Source organism: Engystomops pustulosus, chromosome 1, assembly GCF_040894005.1.
Source record: "Engystomops pustulosus chromosome 1, aEngPut4.maternal, whole genome shotgun sequence".
Lineage (NCBI taxonomy): Eukaryota > Metazoa > Chordata > Amphibia > Anura > Leptodactylidae > Engystomops > Engystomops pustulosus.
The window spans coordinates 85204282-85224213 of record NC_092411.1 but is presented as its reverse complement, the minus strand read 5'-3'; the positions used below and the strand labels follow the sequence as shown (position 1 = coordinate 85224213).

The 19932-nt window shown below is 43.5% G+C and overlaps 1 protein-coding gene across 1 annotated transcript in view; it reads left to right on the top strand.

Annotated features, from left to right (window-relative positions):
* The window catches only part of LOC140090192 (solute carrier family 2, facilitated glucose transporter member 11-like), a 37639-nt gene that overhangs the window by 17414 nt on the left and 293 nt on the right, over nt 1–19932 (top strand). The window contains exons 6-11 of the mRNA XM_072126547.1: nt 2727–2875; nt 11426–11613; nt 12681–12791; nt 13120–13221; nt 16613–16688; nt 19205–19332. Of these exons, the coding sequence (XP_071982648.1) occupies nt 2727–2875; nt 11426–11613; nt 12681–12791; nt 13120–13221; nt 16613–16688; nt 19205–19332 (754 nt within the window). The remainder of the gene's footprint in view (nt 1–2726; nt 2876–11425; nt 11614–12680; nt 12792–13119; nt 13222–16612; nt 16689–19204; nt 19333–19932) is intronic.

Here is a 19932-nt window from a genome sequence, read left to right as displayed (position 1 = left end):
TCACCTACACCGAGAGCGGAGGTTGTGACCTCAGAGGTAGCAAGCGCACAGCTTTGCAGACATGTGACCAGAAGCTCACCAATGTGAATCGTGCCCTGGTTCTGAACGGTAATGCCCCCTTCAATGCCAAAGAGGGTGCCGAAGCTGAAGACTGGAAAACGGGCAAACCCGTGCGTGTCGTGTGCAATGCTAAGGGGAATAAGCACAGTGCATATGCCTCAGTGGATGGTAACCGGTGTGACGGCATCCACAAGGTGATGAAGAGATGGGGCCTAACCATGCCAAGCCCTGAGGGGTATGTGGAGTCTCCAGTAAAAGGCAAGAGAAAGAGGAGAAGAAAATCTATCATTGTTAATAGAGACATGATTGAAGATGATCAGTTGTGTGAAGGAAGAGATGCTGGGACTAATTTTGAGCTGTCTGTGTCTCCTGCAGTTAAGGAAAAAAGCTGTCATTTTCCAGGTATAGAAGATGTAGTAGATAGTAGGGTCTCTGCAGTGCTTTTAGGAACCGTAGGGATTAGACCCCAATATAGGAGCTTTGACCCTGGAGGGAGAATTAAGCTTATTGATCAGGCCTACGGCCTTGATCACAGGGGGAGGATATGTGGCAGGGTGGCTGCCACTAGAGAAGCTTTTGGGCATAAAATGTGCATTTTGCCTTATGAAAAGCTGAGTAGAAGACAGACCTGGAAAAGTTGGGTCTGTCTAATTAAGTTGATTAGTTTTCAGCTGGAGGGGCTGCACTAATACATGGGGCAGACTTCACACTGGGCTCCACCCTGGGGAAGAGACAGGCTACGGCAAAGGCCTGTGGAGCGGTGGCAGTGAACTGTTACTGTGTTTTTGGGGTGGCTGGCAGTAGGCCAGCACCTGGTGAGGTAGGGAACCTCGACGTATAGTTAGTGCCGGAGAGGCTTAGGTGTTATTTTTATGTTTTGAGTTTGTGTACTGCCAAATAAAGCTGGCTGAGGCCAGTCTTAACCTTACTCACATTGTGTGAATTCCCTGTGTGTGCTGGTCGTCTGCTTAGGAGACGACGATCCCCGGAGCTAATCCCTTACAATACATATATACAAATTGTTCGGAAAACATTCTGATATTCTCAGCACATGTGTGTGATCATAATATTTATATTGTGGAGTATAACATCATCATTACAATATCATGACGGAAAATACAGGATCACCAAAAATTTAAACAAGGTTGTATAGTCGTGCGGAAGGTAGATAGGCCCCAGCTTGCCATGGAAGGGACTACTTTGTATCTACCTCATCAAGTGCCCATGCGGCCTTGGCTACATAGGAGAGACAACACAAAAGATACGTGACAGGGTGTCCAAACACAAATCCACTATCCGCTTGAACAATATATTGCTCCCCATTCCAGCTCATTTCTCAGAGGCCAGACACTCAATTAACCAACTCACATTCCAGATCATCGAACAGATTGAGACACCAAGGAGAGGAGGGGATCGAGTTGCCCTCTTAAAAAAGCGTGAATCCTATTGGATTCACACACTACAAACTCTGCAACCAGATGGACTCAACCGGGACTACAACATACAGAGTTTTTGTTGAATGCATATGCTATTGATATAACATCGTACCAACTTATTTCCCACAGAGACGATAAGACAAGGAAGATGGGACTACCTGCGCAGCACGTCCGAGGATGGGTAACAACCCTATTCCCCGTGTGCTACTTTCCCTTTTTTTCCCCATGCCTTATTTCCCCCCCCCTTTTTCTTCCCCCCATTTCATTCACCCCTATATTCTGTCTATATACCTGACTCTATTTTCTCTAATTACCAATTTTGATCTGCCCCGACAGCCAACACCCCTCTGTCATCAGTCTCTCAGTTATCATATAGTCTTCCTCTGTATGTTGATCAACCAGCCCCTTTCCTGCATCAACTAGACATGTACTATACCTATATCCCTAGATACTTACCCATTCTTCAAATCGCTACCGCGATGTCTCCTCCTCCCGGTCCTCGCCCATTACGGCCCGAACTTCTTGTGCGCATGCGCGCACATGCGTTCCAACAATGGAACGCATATACTACAGCTTCCGGTCGGCAACCGGAAGTGCTCCGGTCCGAAACCGGAAGTTCCCTCCCACCTCCTCCACGGAGGCTTTTAGAGACGCCGGCACCATGAGACAGACAGCACCTCTTTCCCAGAGCGGCTACGACCGCAATTCCTGCTCTTCGGTGCTCCAGGGCTATATGCTACCATCTTGATCCCCATTTCAATAATACAAACTGGTAAGCTGCTTTTTTTCTTTTCAGATTGTGTCATCCTGACCAGATTTAATATATATGTACCCTGTGACTGGAGATCCCCATCACATGTTCCCGCCTCTCACAAAGTAGTCCCTTCCATGGCAAGCTGGGGCCTATCTACCTTCCGCACGACTATACAACCTTGTTTAAATTTTTGGTGATCCTGTATTTTCCGTCATGATATTGTAATGATGATGTTATACTCCACAATATAAATATTATGATCACACACATGTGCTGAGAATATCAGAATGTTTTCCGAACAATTTGTATATATGTATATATTTGTATATTTCGAAACTCTGAATATTTTGGTCCATAATTTTTATCTGCCATACTCATTATATAATATATTTAACTGTTTAATTGTATTACATATATTTAGCTGTTGTTATGCAAAAATCCCAAATATATATATTTATTGATCTTTGATGTCGTAGGGAGGTGCTAGGTGGTGAAAACTCCTGGCCTTTATTGCTCTCTTCTTGCGCCATTCCAGCACTAATACAGCTGGTGACACTGCCATGCTTTCCTGAGAGTCCCAGATACCTTCTAATAGAGAAAATGGATGAATTGAAGTGTCAAAAGGGTAAGATATGGTTCCTTATTCTTTTGTTTCTTGAAACGGTTATACACAATAGGAAGGGGGGGATTTATCATATGCCGTTGTTCGAGCACCACGTATGAAAGTCGTGGGCTGCAGCGAGTGCGCTGGTACGGTGACAGGTATTCCCTGTGCCAGCCCACTGCCCCTCGACTGCTCTTCCCTTCACAGGCCTCCACGTCCCCTTAACTTGTAAGTGATGGGGGAATATAATTACAATTCTTAGCAATAAGGTAGCATTTGCAATTATTTCAGGGCTTTTACGCCTGTGTTCTGACACAGAAGCCCTGATAATTACCCCCCAAGATGTGTGTAGGCTGATCGTTCCATATTAGGTGGGACTTGCCAATCATAAAATTTTTTTCCACTCTTTATTTTTATTTTATGGAAGAATATTTAAAACAAAGAAACATATAGAAATCAGTATAGGTATCTGCCATAGCAGAATACAAAAAAAAAAAATCGTCACTAATAGCATGACATACATACAGGAGAAAATATGACAACATCAATAGCAGCTCAATCATATATGAAAATATCAGGAAATCAATCTAGCACTATAGGTGTCCCATTGAGTCCAGGTCTTCTCAAACTTATCACTAGTTTGGCGAAGCATTGCGGTAATATATTCCATTGATCTAAGATCCCTGAGACGAGCGTATAATGCCAACAATGATGGAGGAACTGTACGTCTTCAGTTCAAAGCTATCAAACACTTCGCCGCTGTTAAAATATGCAGAAACAACCTGGCACCCGGACCTCTGAGAGAGCTAGGATATAGGTTAAGTATGTATACCTCAGGGTCCAGTTGGATTTGTACTGCGAGAACCCCCTCAAAAAGGGATCTAACCTCCAGCCAGAAGTGGAGCAGGGCCAGACAACTCCAAAAAATGTGGAACAATGAAGTATCGGGGCCACCACATCTCCAGCATATATTAGGAACCGAAGGGTAGAATTTGTGTAAAAGTTCAGGCGTCCGGTACCAATTTAATAGAATTTTAAGCTGATTTTCTTTATACAAAGTGCAGATGGATGATTTATGCGCTCTTGCCCACACCATCTGCCATTGTTCTGGAGTGAGACTCTTACCTAACCATGATTCCCACCTACTATAGAATATAAGCTGGAGATTAGACCCTTAGAGGAAGGACCCTGCGAGCAAAGCACTTCAAACGGCATAGGTCTGGGGGGGGGGGGGTTCAGTCCTTAGTGTGGAGGATATAAAATGTTTAATTTGATGGTAAGTAAACTCAGCCCCTGCTAAGCAGGGATGCCTTTCTACTAACTCCTGTAGCGGAAGTAACCTACGTGTCAACGGGTCTAGAAGGGCCCGAATTTGAAATGTGCCCGCCTGTACCCATGGCCTGTAGCTGCTATCCGGAAGGTGTGGTGTAAAACGTATCGGGGTGAGCAATGACTGCATAGGGGCCAACTGAAAACGCACCCTACATTTGTACCAAATGTCCCGGGTAAACTGCATAGGGCCTAACTACGCCGTTACTGGGCCTAGGAGCGGGGGGCCCCGTATCAAAGACGCTGGGTGCTGCGGGGCCAGCCGTAGCTTCTCAATTTCGGTCCATCTGTTGTATGCGTTCATTGTAGACCAAGAGGTAATATGACGTAAATGCGTTGCTAAATAGTACAGCTTAAAATCAGGTAGGGCTACACCCCCACTGGTAGTCCCCGCTGTCAGCACCGATTTAGAGATCCTATGTACCCCATACAAATTTCAGACACATTGACTGCAGCTTACCCAGTACTGCCATCGGGACTTGCACCGGAAGAGTCTCAAAGAGATACAATAATTTGGGTAAAATAGACATTTTAATAGCTGCTATTCGTCTCAGCAGCGATATATGTAGGGGCTGCCATTTATCTAAGAGGTCTTGAATGTCCTTAATCATCGGTGGGAAATTTGCCGTATACAAGGACTTGTAGGTTTGAATTATCCGGACTCCTAAGTATTTTAATGAGTCCGTCTGCCATGTATACCTAAAGGAGCTCCTTAGGGCCGTCAGCTAGTTCGGGGGGATATTAATGGGGAGGGCCTCGGTCTTATGGCCATTGATTTTATATCCAGAAAATTTGCTATACATATCAATTAATTTGTGAAGGTTCAGGAGACTGACCATGGGGTTTGTGAGTGTGACCAGGACATCATCAGCAAAAAGTGAGATCTTAAATTGTTTGTCCCTTACCTGTATTCCTGTCACATCTACCGATGATCGTACATACGCCACCAGTGGTTTGATACTCAGTGCATATAGGAGGGGGGAGAGTGGACACCCCTGCCTGGTCCCGTTACGAATAGCAAAAAACGTGGAGTTGGCGTGGGGGAGCCGAATTGCAGCACTGGGAGTAGAGTAAAGCCCACATAAAGCCACAGAAATGGTCCTCGCATTCCAAAGCGGTTCAGAGTTGCCATCATAAATCCCCAGTCTAGGCGATCAAACACCTTTTCTGCATCCAAACTTAGGAGTAAAGCACTCCCATCCATTCTCCTAACCACCTCCAGTAAGTCGGTAAGCCGCCAGGTGTTATCCCCCGCCTGCCTGTAACACACAAATCCTACCTGATCTTTATGAATTATCTGCAGCAACCAGTCTCCTAATCTATTGGCCAATATTTTGGTGAAAATTTTCAAATCTGAGTTTAATAAAGATATGGGGCGATAACTAGTGCAATCTAGGGGATCCTTTCCAGGTTTTGGGATTACAGTTATAAAGGACCACAGCACAGCCTCAGGGATTGGAGTACCAGTCATAAAGGTGTTAAAGAGCTTTACCATGTAGGGGATCAATATGTGCTCATATGTTTTAAAGTACATGTACGGCAAACCGTCCGGATCTGGGGATTTCCTCTTAGTTCTTTTATAACCTAGTGTATCTTCTCCTCTGAGATATACTGGTTCAGAGCGTCTATCGCCGAGGAATACAATTTAGGAAGACTGCATTCGCTGAGATATTGTTCTACGGTCATCCCTTGGATCCGCGGAGTCTGAGGGGAGCGTGCAGAGAGGTTGTAAAGGTCGCGATAGTATGCTTCAAAAATTTGTGCTATCTTATCAGGGTTATAATGGGTCGTCCCCGCATTATCCCTGAGGCTATGTGGGTTATTCGCCGTTGTCCTGTCTTGGAGTTGACGGGCTAATAATGTGTGTGTTCTATTACCATACTCGTAAAAACCTTGACGAGAGTAATGTAATAATTTTTCCGCCCCTACCAGGTCTATTTCCCTCAGTGGCTAATACCTTTTGTAGAATCATAAGCGATGGCCGAGCAACCAGCTTACTTTCAAGATCTTTAAGGTCCCGCACACATTGTTGATTCGCCGCTTTAACCGATTTTTTTTTATAGGCGGCCTGGCATATGGCATAACCACAGTACACTACTTTATGTACTTCCCATAGTATAGGTAGTGAGGGGGCCGAAGGGGAGTTATCCAAAAAATATTGAAGTAGCGAGGTGCGCAGTGCCTCTTTTGTAATATTGTGGGTTAGGAGAGTTTCATTTAGTCTCCAGTGGAGAGGAAGAGGGGGAGGGTTTATAAACGACAACTCGACCGTGACCGGGGCATGATCTGACCAGGAGATTAGACCAATGTCAGCCAATGTCTTATGAGGAGGGGAATAGAAAGAGTATCCACGAGCCGTGGGATTGTCCACTCGCCATAGGTCAAAGAGGTCATGTTTACGTATTAGTTTTCTGAAACCCATTGAAAGTTTAGATTGCTGTTGTGACGGGGAAGTGCCCTGGATTGACATGCGATCCCGTGTTTCAGAGAATGCTACATTAAAATCTCCCCCTATCAATAAAGGCGTTGGTCTATGTTTAACAAATCGAGTCAAGACCCTCGACAGGAACCCTAGTTGCCCGGAGTTTGGAGAGTAAACATTGCATAGAACAAACTGACGGCCTCCAAGAGTACCCCTCAGGATAAGAAACCTTACCGCCGGATCCGAATAAGAATGCAGTACCTGGAAAGGGCAGGAGCGGGCTATTAATATCGCTACTCCCGCCTTCTTTGTAGCTGTAGTGGCCAAAAAACTTTGGGGATACCCTCTTCTGGCGAATCTAAATGATCCAGACGCTGTAAAGTGCCTTTCTTGAAGAAATGCTATATCTGGCTTAAGACGTTTTAGCTCCTGCAGCAACAACTGGCGCTTAGAGTTGGAGTTCAATCCCTTAACATTTAAGGTTAGAAGTCTTACCATTTCTCATTGTGTACGAACTAGACAGGTGCGTTCCTTAGTAATAAATGAGAGTATGATGCAGAGGGTGCCAGGTTGTTTCCTACATTCAGATGACATCAGGTATTGTGCACAGCCATAGTGACATCAACGAAATAAACATTCAACAATAAAACTCTAAACCTACAGAAAACATGGTTGAGTACTCGCCTCAGGGTCCATGCGTGGTAAAGGACTCCCCGCCTTGAATCTAAAGGATGGGTGATACCCCAGGTTGTGTCCAGGCCCTGAATCCGGAACCAACACAACATGAGGTAAACAAACCCAAGTGTGGGTAAACAATCCAAGGCCGTCCACCTCGGGCAATAGCTTAAACTTATGAAAGGATACTGGAGACATCTGATAACTAGTCTCTCATGTAGAGGCAATCACCCCCACCGGGACCTAAGTAGGCTCCACAGCATGTCATCTTTAACGTCTTGGTCCATTCGGCGCCATGCCCAGGCGATCAGAAGAGGGAGAGGCACTAGGCGGCTCTGAAGACTGCCGTCGTTGTTTCTTAGACGTGTTGCGCTGCCAGGACGGAAAAAGAGGCGGATCTGTCGAAGGTAACTTCCACTCTGGAATATCCTGAATCGGCAAATCTAAGGAGACGCAAAAATATGCGTAGTATCACGGTTCTGCCCGTCTTGCGGGCCGTCAAGCTGAAAGGGAATCCCCATCTATATGGAATGTCAGCTTTCCGAAGTCCCTCCAGTAGGGGTTGCAGGATTCTCCGGCCCTGAAAGGTGACCCAAGAAAGATCCTGAAAAAGCTGGATTTGGCCACCCTGAAAATCAATATGAGGCCTGTTACGAGCTTTGGCCATAATCTCCTCCTTTAAACAGAAATCAGTAATACAGCAGATAATATCCCTGGGGTGTCCTGTAACCGGTTTCGGTCTAAGGGCCCGGTGTGCTCTATCCATGCGAACAGGGTCTTCAGGGTTCCATCCCAGTAGAGCAGAGAATAACAAATTGAGGACCGCCGGGACATTCTCCACATTCTGGGCCTCCAGAATTCCCCTGATCCTTATGTTGTTCCTCCGATCTCGGTTATCAAGGTCCTCTACATGCGCTTGTAAATCCTGAAGCTTCTCAGATTGCTCTAGAAAGCAGAAATGGAGGGCATTGATTACTTTCCTGGAGGCTGCATTATCGTCCTCTAGTTGATCCACCCTATGAGCCACTGCAGTTAGGTCCTGGCGCATTTCCGCTATGGCCGACCTGCATGTATCTTTAACTTCCAGTATCAGCGCCAGGAAATCCTGCTTTGCGGGTAACTGATGCACATGAGACCACCAGTCTGCAGGTGGTGGCTGCAATCGCCAGAGATTGAAGAATGATGCGACTCTGGGGACCAGTCACCAGGGCCAGAATGGGGGTGCAGAATATCGGGAGTATTAGCATAGTCCATTTCACCCAGCCCCTTATCTGGAGTAGACTGTGAATGGTAATATTGCAGCCCCTGGGAGGGGGATGATACAGAGGGGGTTACTGTGGCTTGATGGCTGGGGCTAGGCTGCAGGCCTACAGGCCCTGGTGGAATGGCGAGATCAATCAGGAGAGGTTGCTGGCCTTTGTGACTCGCTTCATGTGAGGGAGAGGAGCCTTGGGTAGGGAAATGTACCTTCTCGGGGCTATGCCCCTGCTTCTCCATGCTGGCTGCCGCTGCTGTGCTCCGTGTCTCCCGCTGTTCCTCCGGACGCTGCTGAGCTGCTGCCAGCAGTGGGGGCGGGCTCTGCATTGTGGAGGGCGCTAGAGACTCAGCGCTCGGCGCCATTTTGGGTCCGGCGCGTGTCTCCCGGACAACATATTCATCTAGAGTCCGGGAGGCAGCGGCACCGGACCGGTCTGGAGAGGTGCCCAAGGTCCTGGCACAGTGGCGACTCCCCATCACGGGCCGGTAGGCGCTTAATTTGACGCTCCACGTCGCTTATTATAGCCCGGATGGACGGAGCTGGGCTTTCACGCATCTGGTGCAGTCAGCATCCGGACACGCCCCTCAAGTATTTTTTTAATAATTGAAAAGTACAAACAACGGTAAAAAAAAGAAGCTGACATTCACTGTAAACATTTCATAATTTCATATCCTCATAACCCCCTTCCACACCCTCCCATTGCTGCTGGTAAAGACAGAAGGCTCCTTGGTTGTGAACTCACAAGGCAGCATTAAAAATTCAGAAACTAAAACAGTCCGTGTACCCCAAAATATTCCCCAGTGTATCATACCAAAAAGACCCTCATGGTTATTTTATATAAAGCCCCCTCACCCCCTGTGAATTCATTACATACAGTCCCCCTCACCTATGGATGTACAGCCTTTTATGGGCCCCTCCCAGGAGCCATGGGCCCTGGCACTTGCCCATGCATGCCCAGTGCTGGTTATTATATATAAAGCCCCCTCATCCCCTGTGAATTCATTAGATACAGACCCCCTTACCCTATGGATTTCTTATGTACAGCCTTATGTGGGCCCCTCCCAGGAGCCATGGGCCCTGGCACTTGCCCAGGCATGCTCAGTGCTGGCGCCAGCCCTGCTTGGGTATCTATCTACTAGCCCATTTTCTGACAATACAATTGACATGAAGGACCATACCAATTACACTATACTGATTTTGGTCCTGAAAACTATCCTCTATACCACCTAAGAGAGCTGTTTGAATTAAAAAATGGAAAATTAATTTTGAATAACTTAGATATATAATCAAATATGTTGGATTTACGGGTGAGTGCCTCTACTCTTTCTCCTCATTGGATATATTGTTTCTTTATCTCTAACTTAGCACCCTCGGATCGGCTGACCCATTGCTGCCGCACAAGCTGTGCATACATCTTGTAAATGAAGGAAAGGTAGTCCAGCATCCAGGCATCAAAATGTCATCTTGTATCAAAAATCCATTTTATTGAAATATATCTTTAAAACATTAAAGACGTCCTATAGCATGCTCATGCTATAGGACGTCTTTACTGTTTTTAAAGATTTATTTCAATAAAGTGAAGTTTTAATACAAGATGAATTTTTGATGCCTACATGCTTGACTACCTTTCCTTCAATTACAAGTTATCTCTGGCCCCCGTACAGCACGTCCTAGCACCAGCTAAACATCAAGGTGGTTATTTGAACAGTGGTGAGATGAAAAAATCTATTTTTCTTTTACATGTGTATACATCTGTTCACACTTAGGATGTCGAATGAAGACTTTGGGTAGTGCCTACACAATAGACAATATAATCCTATAATTTTTCTAACTATGTGGCTCAGAAAATTAGAATAAATAACCCAAAACACCTGCCAAGATTTCCAGAAGGCAGTCATTGACATACTCCACAAGGAGGGTAAGACACAAAGTGGTCATTATTTCTTGAGATGGTTGAATCAGTGATTCGTGGGAACACAACGAGCACAACGTGTTACATGGTGAAGAGAACTCTGTGAAGGAGAAAGGAACACCTCAATCAAATGTGCAGACCTGTAAGCCAATCAGCGACCGGCAGGCTTATGTGATGTCACACAGCCCTATAAAACAGGCAGCCATTTCCAATTGCGGCATTTCACACTGCATGTGCTGTCTCCGGCGTCTAGCTGTTTGTACTGTACTGTTCTGTAGCGATTTCTGCTCCAATCCCAGTGTGTTGGTTTTTTTTGTTGCTGAAGTGAATAGGAAGAAATCAGAGTAAACTCCATATCGTTTCTGGAGTCATTTTTGCTCCAATCCCAGGGTGTCCATATACTCCAAATAGCTGTTCTTTTTTGTTGCTGAAGTGAATAGGAAGAAATCTGTGTAAAATCTACAACGTTTCTGTAGGGATTTCTGCTCCTATCCCAGGGTGTCCATTTTGGGGGATCTGTATACCCCAAATAGCAGTTCTTCTTTTGTTGAAATTGAAGTTTGGGTTTCCATTACACCTCTGTAGTGCCATCAGCTAATCACCTCCATGCCACGCCGCATTGATGCCATCATTCATGCAAAAGGAGCCCCGACCAAGTATTCGGTCCATTTTCTGTACATACTTTCATTTTCCAACATTACTGTGTTCAAAAAATGTTTAATGGTTGGACTTGTATAATCTTCTACTTTTCTGAGATAATGACTTTTGGGTTTTCTTTGGCTATAAGCCATTAACATTAACATAAGTAAGAAAGTTTACTTTGTAATTACTCTATATAATATATGAGTTTCACTGTTTGAAATGAATTAGTGAACAAAAAAAACTTTTTTCTGATATTCTAATTTATTGAGAAGCACTTGTATATGTTTACATTGTGTATTAAGTCAAACAAGATTTTTTTTATTCCTCATTCAGCTCTGAAATCCTTTTATGGCTTACACCTCTATCAAAAGGAAATGGAAGAGATACAAAAAGAATACAATGATTCAAAGGGTGAGAAACAAATGAAGATTCTGGAGATGTTCCTCAATCAATCTGTAAAATGGCAGCTAATTGTAGTTATCGTGATAAACATAGGACAACAGATCACTGGGATCAATGCGGTACGGAATGTACAATTCAATGTTTTTGCAAATTTATTCTTTTAATCTAAAAAGAATATAGATAGAAGGGGCTGTTAAAAGTGTGGAAACGTCAATTTAGCCCCTTCCCCACCCTGACGTGACTGAATGTCTTAGTGTTTAGGTAGTTACCACACCTAGACGAACAATTCCGTCATGGCAATCGCACAGGCTCAGAAGCAAGGCCCGTGGGATCCAGGTTCTAAGTGACAGCTGGACTCCAGCACTTAGGTTACATACACACTTCGTTGTTTCAGAGTTGTGTCTCATCCTTATTTTATACAGTAGTGGCATGTTTAAATGTCACTCAATGTAGTCATGCACACTACCATTTTCTTAAAGGTCACGTCCACCACAATTTTTGGAAGCAAGTCCTATTGCTTTCTGTATTTGTGGCCTATGCGTTTTCATAGTCTGGAGCTGTGAAAAATACTGAAGCCGCACAATCATTTGCCAGACTTCCACATTTTATACAGACCACAAATATGTTGAACTTACTAGTGACACACTGACTGTATTTATGTCCATACAGGATAGAAACTGAACAAAAAACAGGACACATAAGGAGGTCAAATACGGGCTACGGGTCCATTCTTTTCAACCCGTATAAAGTTGGAGTAGCTGTGATCCCAATGGTTTAACCCTTTAGGTGCCACAGCCAATCATGACCACGGAGTCAATATAGATTTAACAAGTTTTCACCCCACAATCACCTCCCCCTAACGATGCGTATGGGGGTTGCCGATGATTTCCATGGCAGCAATGGGTGTCTGATGAAGCATGAAGTGCCTGTTAGATTGGGGCACCATCTATAATAACCGCATATGGCACGTTCTGTATATGACACACTGCAGATTTTGAGCTTGGTCTTAGAGCTCCAAAATTGTTTATTCTAGAAGGAGTTAAACAAAAAACATGATGAAACATTTGCCGATTTTTAATTATTCATGAAATGATGGTATGTCCCACTCTTTAAGTAGAGGCAATAGTTTCTCTCTCTGTTCTATAAATTGTAGTATCTTTTCATGTTTTGTTCTTTTGCCTTGCAGATCTATTTTTATGCAGAGTATGTTTTTAAGAAAACTGGTATTCCCACTGAAAATATCCCTTATGTCACATTGGGGACTGGATTTGCTGAGTGTTTTACTGCTGTGACATGTGTAAGTGAAGAGGACACACCCACTCAATCTGATGATATGGCCTAATCAAAGTCTATTAGTCAGAATTGCCACATCCTACGATGGACCATACCAACCAGAGATGCCCCTATAAATGTTTGTCTGAATTTTTTTTCAATATTTTGATAAGAATGGTGCAGTAGGGTAAACAGACCAACCAAAAAGGTCTGCCTATATTTTTACCTCTGCAATAAATTGACATTTCTGTAAATGAAATAAAAACATTAGATGTAAGTAGCTATTTGCCTGTACTCTTGGGTGATGTTTCCCAAAAATTATCCTCTGTTAATATAGGGTTTATTATTTGCAGGGTTTGCTGGTAGACAGACTTGGTAGACGACTTCTTATCATTGGAGGATACTCCCTGATGGGGTTGTTTAGTGTCGTCCTCACAGTAACGCTGACATTTCAGGTAATATTACAAAATGGATTATGGAAACTCCTTTTGCAGAACCACTTTCAGGCTAATTCATACTTGAAATTGTTCCTTTCTAAGTTCTTCGACCTGCTGGCCATCACTGAAATGCGGATCCAGCAGGATGAAACTGCATTGCTCACTGCGCTTTGCTATGATGGTTTCCACTTCTCTCACTTCTCACTCCTCTAGACTTGAGAAAAGGCAATAGGAAAGGTAGGCATACTACTCTCTCCACAGTGCACTTGCCAGGTAATTCCTCTTATCCACTCTCTTACTTTCCTATCCTTTGAGGTCCACACCCTCAGACATTTCTGCCCATTTTCTCTTCATGTGGCTGTAGTATACCATCCCACCGGCCCACCCTCACCAGTTTCTTGACCACTTAGCTTCTTGGCTCCCTCATTTTCTATCTTGTGATATCCCGACACTCATCATGGGAGACATTCCTATGAACACCCCCATCTCCTCTTCAGCCTTTCAGCTTCTATCACCAGCTTCTAACTACCTCTCTAGGACTCTCTGATACTCCTACCCACCAGGAAGGAAATGCCACACCCCTGCCGACGTATAGGTAAGGGAGTGCTTTTGAATAAGGCCCTCTACCTGTAGGATCCCTCCAGAGGAGTCTGATTAACTCACTTTTAGGGTAATGCAGTCATTGTAAGGTAATTAGCAGCTGTAGATACTGCCTGTGCTGGCAAGGGTTAAGCTTTCTAAAGTTATTGTCCAATTGTATTCCTTCATATGAACTGGAGTGTGATTGGAGAGTGAGCCACCACCTGAACAGGGAAAAACAAAACCCCAGGACAGGAAGGGGCAAGGGGTCCTTTCCAGCTAGCACTCCCTGGAGAGCACACCTTACAGATTGTCAGTGATCAGAGAGATAGTGTGACGCACACCTTCCGTGCTACACATAGAGCTAAGCTCTCTCCATACACATCGGGTGATGGGTGTATGACACAGCTGACGCCCACCCTTTACTGCCGCAGTTGCTGCCAGCACCGATCGCGGCAGTTAACCTGTTAAGTGCCACGGTCAAACCCGACCGAGGCACCTAACTTACCACTACAACCAATCAGTTGGCATGGCAGCCTACAGTCTCATTGAGACTCGCAGGCTTGCCATGTGCAATGATCTCTAATAGCCAGCAAAGGGCAGGCTATTAGAAATCATAGTAAAATAGCTATATACTGCAATACAGTAGTATTGTAGTCTATAGTATTAGCAATCGGACCACCCAGGGCATTACCCTGGAGGATCTGAAATAATGGTAAAATATTTTTTTTAAATGTATGAAAACATTATAACACCTATACAAATTTAATTTCCTCATGATCGTACCGAACCAAAGAATAAAGTAGACATCTGATTTGGGGCACTCAGTGAAAACTGTAAAATCCAAGCGCAAATGCATTTTTTCTTCAATTTCACTGCATTCAGAATTTTTTTCCCGATTCCCAGTACACGGCATGGAATGATAAATACCATCATTATGAAGTACAATTTGATATGCAGAAAACAAGCCCAAACAGAGCTCTTTACATGGAAAAATAAAAAAGTTTTTTTGCAGATGGGGAGTGAAAAATGAAAATGCAAAAACGAAAAAGTGCCACGTTCTTAAGGGGTTAATCCCCTTATCTTCGGTACCTTACCTTCTTCGCTCCCTTCTTTGAGCCAGTCTCAGAATAATAAGTACCCAGGATCCTTTCCTCTGGTCGACCCACTACCTAAACCAGTGACCCCATCACCTCACATCTTATACAGTCACTTCTCACCTCACTGAAATCTTCACTCTCTCTCTCTCCTGGTGTCTTTCCCTTATTTTCCAAGCATGCTGTTATTACGCTATTACTAAAGAAACCTTCTCTGGACCCATCCAGTTCTGCTAACTACCAAGCAATTTGTAATCTCCCTACAAACTCTGAAACGTCTGGTCTATTTTCAACTTTCCCGTTTTCTCTCAGCTAACTCCCTCCTTGACCCCCTACAATCTGGTTTCCGCTCTATGCACTCTACTGAAACTGCTCTTACTAAAGTCTCCAATGATGTTCTCACTGCTAAATCCTGCTAAATCCAAAGGTGACTATTAACTCCTCTTTCTTCTGGATCTCTTGGCAGCTTTTGATACTGTGTACCACCAGCTCCTCCTCAGGATGCTTTGCTCCAATGGCCTCAAGGACACTCCACTCTCTTGGTTTTCTTCATATGTTTCTGACCGCACTTTCAGTGTCTCCTTTTCTGGATCTCTCTCTTCTTCTTTTCATCTTATTGTCGGTTTGTTTTCCTCAGGGCTCAGTCCTAGTTCCTCTTCTCTTCTCCCTCTATACTGCCCCCATTGGCCAAACCATAAGCAGATTTGGTTTCCAGTATCATCTTTATGCTGATGCTACCCAACTATATATTACAGCATGTAACATCACCCCATCACCCCCATCATGTCCTCTCTCTTCTTGAAAATTAATCTTTCTAAAATTGAACTTCTTGTCTTTCCATCCTTAGACTAACATAAGCTCTTCATCTAGCGTTGTGGGTTTACCATAACTCCAAAGCAGCAGGCCCGCTGTCTTGGGGTTGTTCGGAACACCAACCTCTCTTTTGTACCGCATATTCAATCACATGCTCACTCTTGCAGGGTACATCTCAGAAACATCTCTAGAATCTGCCCATTTCTCACAATTGTAACGTGTAAAATGCTAACTGTTGCTCTAATTCACTCTAGTCTAGACTACTGTAACTCTATACTAATCAGTCTTCCACTCACTAAACTCTCTCCTCTCCAATATATTCTTAATGCAGCTACCAAGCTTGTCTTTCAGACCAAACACTACACAGTTGCCTCCAGTTTGTGCCAGTCACTGCAATGGTCACCAGTCAACTTCCGAATACAGTTTAAAATCATAAGCTTCATACACAAAGCTCTGCATATTGCTGCACCTTCCTACCTCTTCTCTCTCATCTCAATCTATCGGCCTCCAAAGTTTCAAACATGCACTTAAAACCCAGCTAAGCAAGCTTATAACACTTGTTTTAACTGTCCATACCTACCCATCCTGTGTTCTCCTCCCATCTGTTATCCAGCAACCACCAGGCACCAAGCTCCAGGCTTCTCTGCAGTCCCATTCACCTTGGACTTTTGTATATAACATGATGGCTGATGACTGGTTCATGTCTTATTTAATTTGCATATGCACCCTATGATTTGTAAAGTGCTATGGAATATGATGGCACTACATAAATAAAGATTATTATTATTATTATTGTGTATATTTGTGTGTGGGTTACCCCATGGGTATACTCCTTTATATGTTCCTACTGGTTCTTGAATAAATGAAAACAAGTACATTAAGATATTAATGGGTTATAGTATATATTTTTCTATTCCCAGGATGTTTATCCATGTGTTCCCTATTTGAGTATGACAGCTATACTAGCATTTATGTTAAGTTTTGGTCTAGGACCAGGTAAGTAAAAAATAAAAAATTTTACACAACAAATAGAATGCAACATATCATTTTCTAGATTATGGAACCTCCAACCAGTCTGCTCATAAAACATCTAATATCTTTGACCAGTTTAAGTGTTCAGTTTGCCATCAAAATGTACTGTATATAAAAATACAGCAAATAAAAATTGCATTGAAAAGTGGTCTGTACCCCAGTTCGCACATCATGCATGTGTTTCACAGTTTCACAAGTTTCTAAAATTCACATTAAAAAAGTGTCTTCACGTTTCTAAAAATCACAAAAAAGTGTCTTAAATATTACCTGTTGAAAAAATTAATACTTCAGGTGAATGTAATAAACATTGTAAAATATAGTTTATTATTTATTAGCTATATTCTAGAAAGGTTTAGTTGTACTAAGCAGTATAGTGATAGAATGTGATACATTGATCTGCTCCAAGATCTCTGTGTCTGTGTGATCCTCACTGAAGATGGATATGGGCAGTAAGCTGAGCAGGTTATCAGGCACAACGAGGGCTGCTAAGAGTCATTTTTCTCTGATTATATTATATATTATTATACATTTTTCTCTGATAAATAACCTTAATATTTAATATCGGTTTGTCTTTATAAGGGCCGGATTATAGGAAAGGCTCCCGAGACACAGTCCCCAGGGCCCCCACCATTTTGCTCAAAGAGGGGCCCCCACCAGATGCCATGTCTGACTGACACTGTCAGTCAGACATTTGTATGCTTTACATGCGTGGCGCAAGCTGCTGCAGAGCATCGATCCCAGTGAGAGACAGTCAGTTCCCCGTGGCAATATAACAGACAGACATCTTCCAGATCCTCTGGATGTCACATGATCTTGTGATGTCATGGGACCGGGCCTCCTGGGAATAGCTCCGTAATGTGTGACAACACATGGAGAACAGAAAACTCACAGGGACCGTGTGTATGAGGTGTATGGAGGTGAGGGGGCCTGACAGGAAAGAATAATATATTGACTGATTAACGTCAGGGGAGCTGAACTGAAACAAGATTTGTATGTTTCATGGAACTGCATGGCTGGTGCGGGCTATGGTGTATGGGGCTGTGTGTCTGGTGTGGGCTAAAGTGTATGCTACATGGAACTGCGTGTCTGGTGTGAGCTGAGGTGTATGTTAAATGGGACAGTGTGTCTGGCGTGGGCAGGGACAGATTTAAGGTGGTGGAGGCCCTTGGGCACAAACTGGTGGGGGCCCTCCCCACAATTGTTGCTAGTAATAAATATAATTTATTTATAATATAATTATATTTAATAATATAAATAATATTCTTTATTTATATGGTGCCATCAAATTCAGCAGCGCTTTACAAATCAAGATTTCCTATAAAATATACTTCCCCCCTACAATCTCACTATAATAACTACATACAGACCGCTATAATAACTATATATAGCCCTCTATAATAACTATATACACCAACATAATAACAATACAGGCAGTCCCCGGGTTACGTACAAGATAGGGTCCGGAGGTTTGTTCTTAAGTTGAATTTGTATGCAAGTCGAAACTGTATATTTTATAATTGTAGATCGACACAAAAAAAAATTTGGCCCCATTGACAATTGGAGTTTAAACATTTTTTGCTGTAATGAGACCAAGGATTATCAATAAAGCTTCATTACAGACACCTTACAGCTGATTATTGCAGTCTGGGACTATAGTAACATCCAGAGAGCTTCTCCAGAGGTCAGAGGGGTCTGTCTGTAACCATGGTTTGTCTGTAAGTCGGGTGTCCTTAAGTAGGGGACCGTCTGTAAACAGTCCTAGATAGAATAATAAAATTGTACTAACCTTCCACCATTCCCCCAATGCACGCTGATCTCATCTTCTTCCCTCGTGGTGTGAAGATACTGGCACTGGCAGTGTGGGATGTCACTATGCCGCCAGTGGCATGGCATCGCCATCTTGATACATCTCCAATGGTCTATGGTCGAGCAGTTGTAGATTTATTAATGGGGGCGAGACAGCTGTATACAGATGTAGTACTGGGGGGTTGGTGGCTGTATATGGAAGTATTACTGGGGTGGTTGGCAGCTGTATGTAGATGTGGTAGTGGGGGTTCGCGGCATGTTGGTATGTAGATGTAGTAGTTGAGGGTTGGTGGCTGTATATAGATGTATCACTAGGGGGTTCTCGGCTGTATGTAGATGTAGTAGTTGAGGGTTGGTGGCTGTATATAGATGTATTACTAGGGGGTTGGCGGCTGTATGTAGATTTATTACTGGAGGTGAGACAGCTGTATATAGATGTATTACTAGGGGTTTGGAAGCTGTATGTAGATTTATTACTGGGGGTCAGACTGTAGAGACTGTGAGCTGTATATAGATGTAGTACTGGGGGGTTGGTGTATTTATATAGATGTATTACTGGGGGGGGGGGGGGGGGGTCAGTGGCTGTATGTAGATGTAATACTGGGGGGTTGTGGTTGCTCTTTATAATAAAAGCCCTACCTTGGTAACTCAACTAGTGTATCTTGCATCTATAGGTGGAATCACAAATACTTTAACTACAGAAATATTTACCCAATCGTCACGGACAGGAGCTTACATGATAGGCGGAGCTGTAAACTGGATAAGCTTTTTTACTATAGGAATGGTTTTCCCATTTATAGTTGTAAGTATTATTCCTATGCGTCTCTTATATGTGAGCAAAAATGTATTAGTCGACCAGTTGACCGCGGCGGACCCCAGTACTTACAACATACCAGACACAGCACAGGTGAGCGATCTAGTCAGCCCCATATATAGGAGCTATATACTTTGTATTCTCATACACCCCTGAAGAAGCCACAGGGCTAGGTGGCGGAACGCGTGGGGAGCCAGCCCCCCCTCCTGTTGTCCCGGTGATATCTTTTCATTTATTTAGCCATTATACTGCATATAGAGCTTTTATTGTATTTACTATTGCTTGATATTAAACCAGGAGGTTGATAATATTGTGCGGCTATTACAGGGGAGAGCGTTTTTCAGCAACCACTGCTTATTTCTGCACATATCTATGTGGCTGCTATTTTAATCCTTGCATCATTTTGCACAGATTTGATTGATTACATAGGACATGAACGTGCACATGTTGGTGCTTTTAAATGTTTTTTAACTTGTCTGCAGTATGAATTTAAATAAAGATATCTGATATTTTTTCAAAAACTATATATTGAGTCGGTACCTTTAACATGTCACTCTGTTTGTTCGTACAAAAATTTATTAGAACATT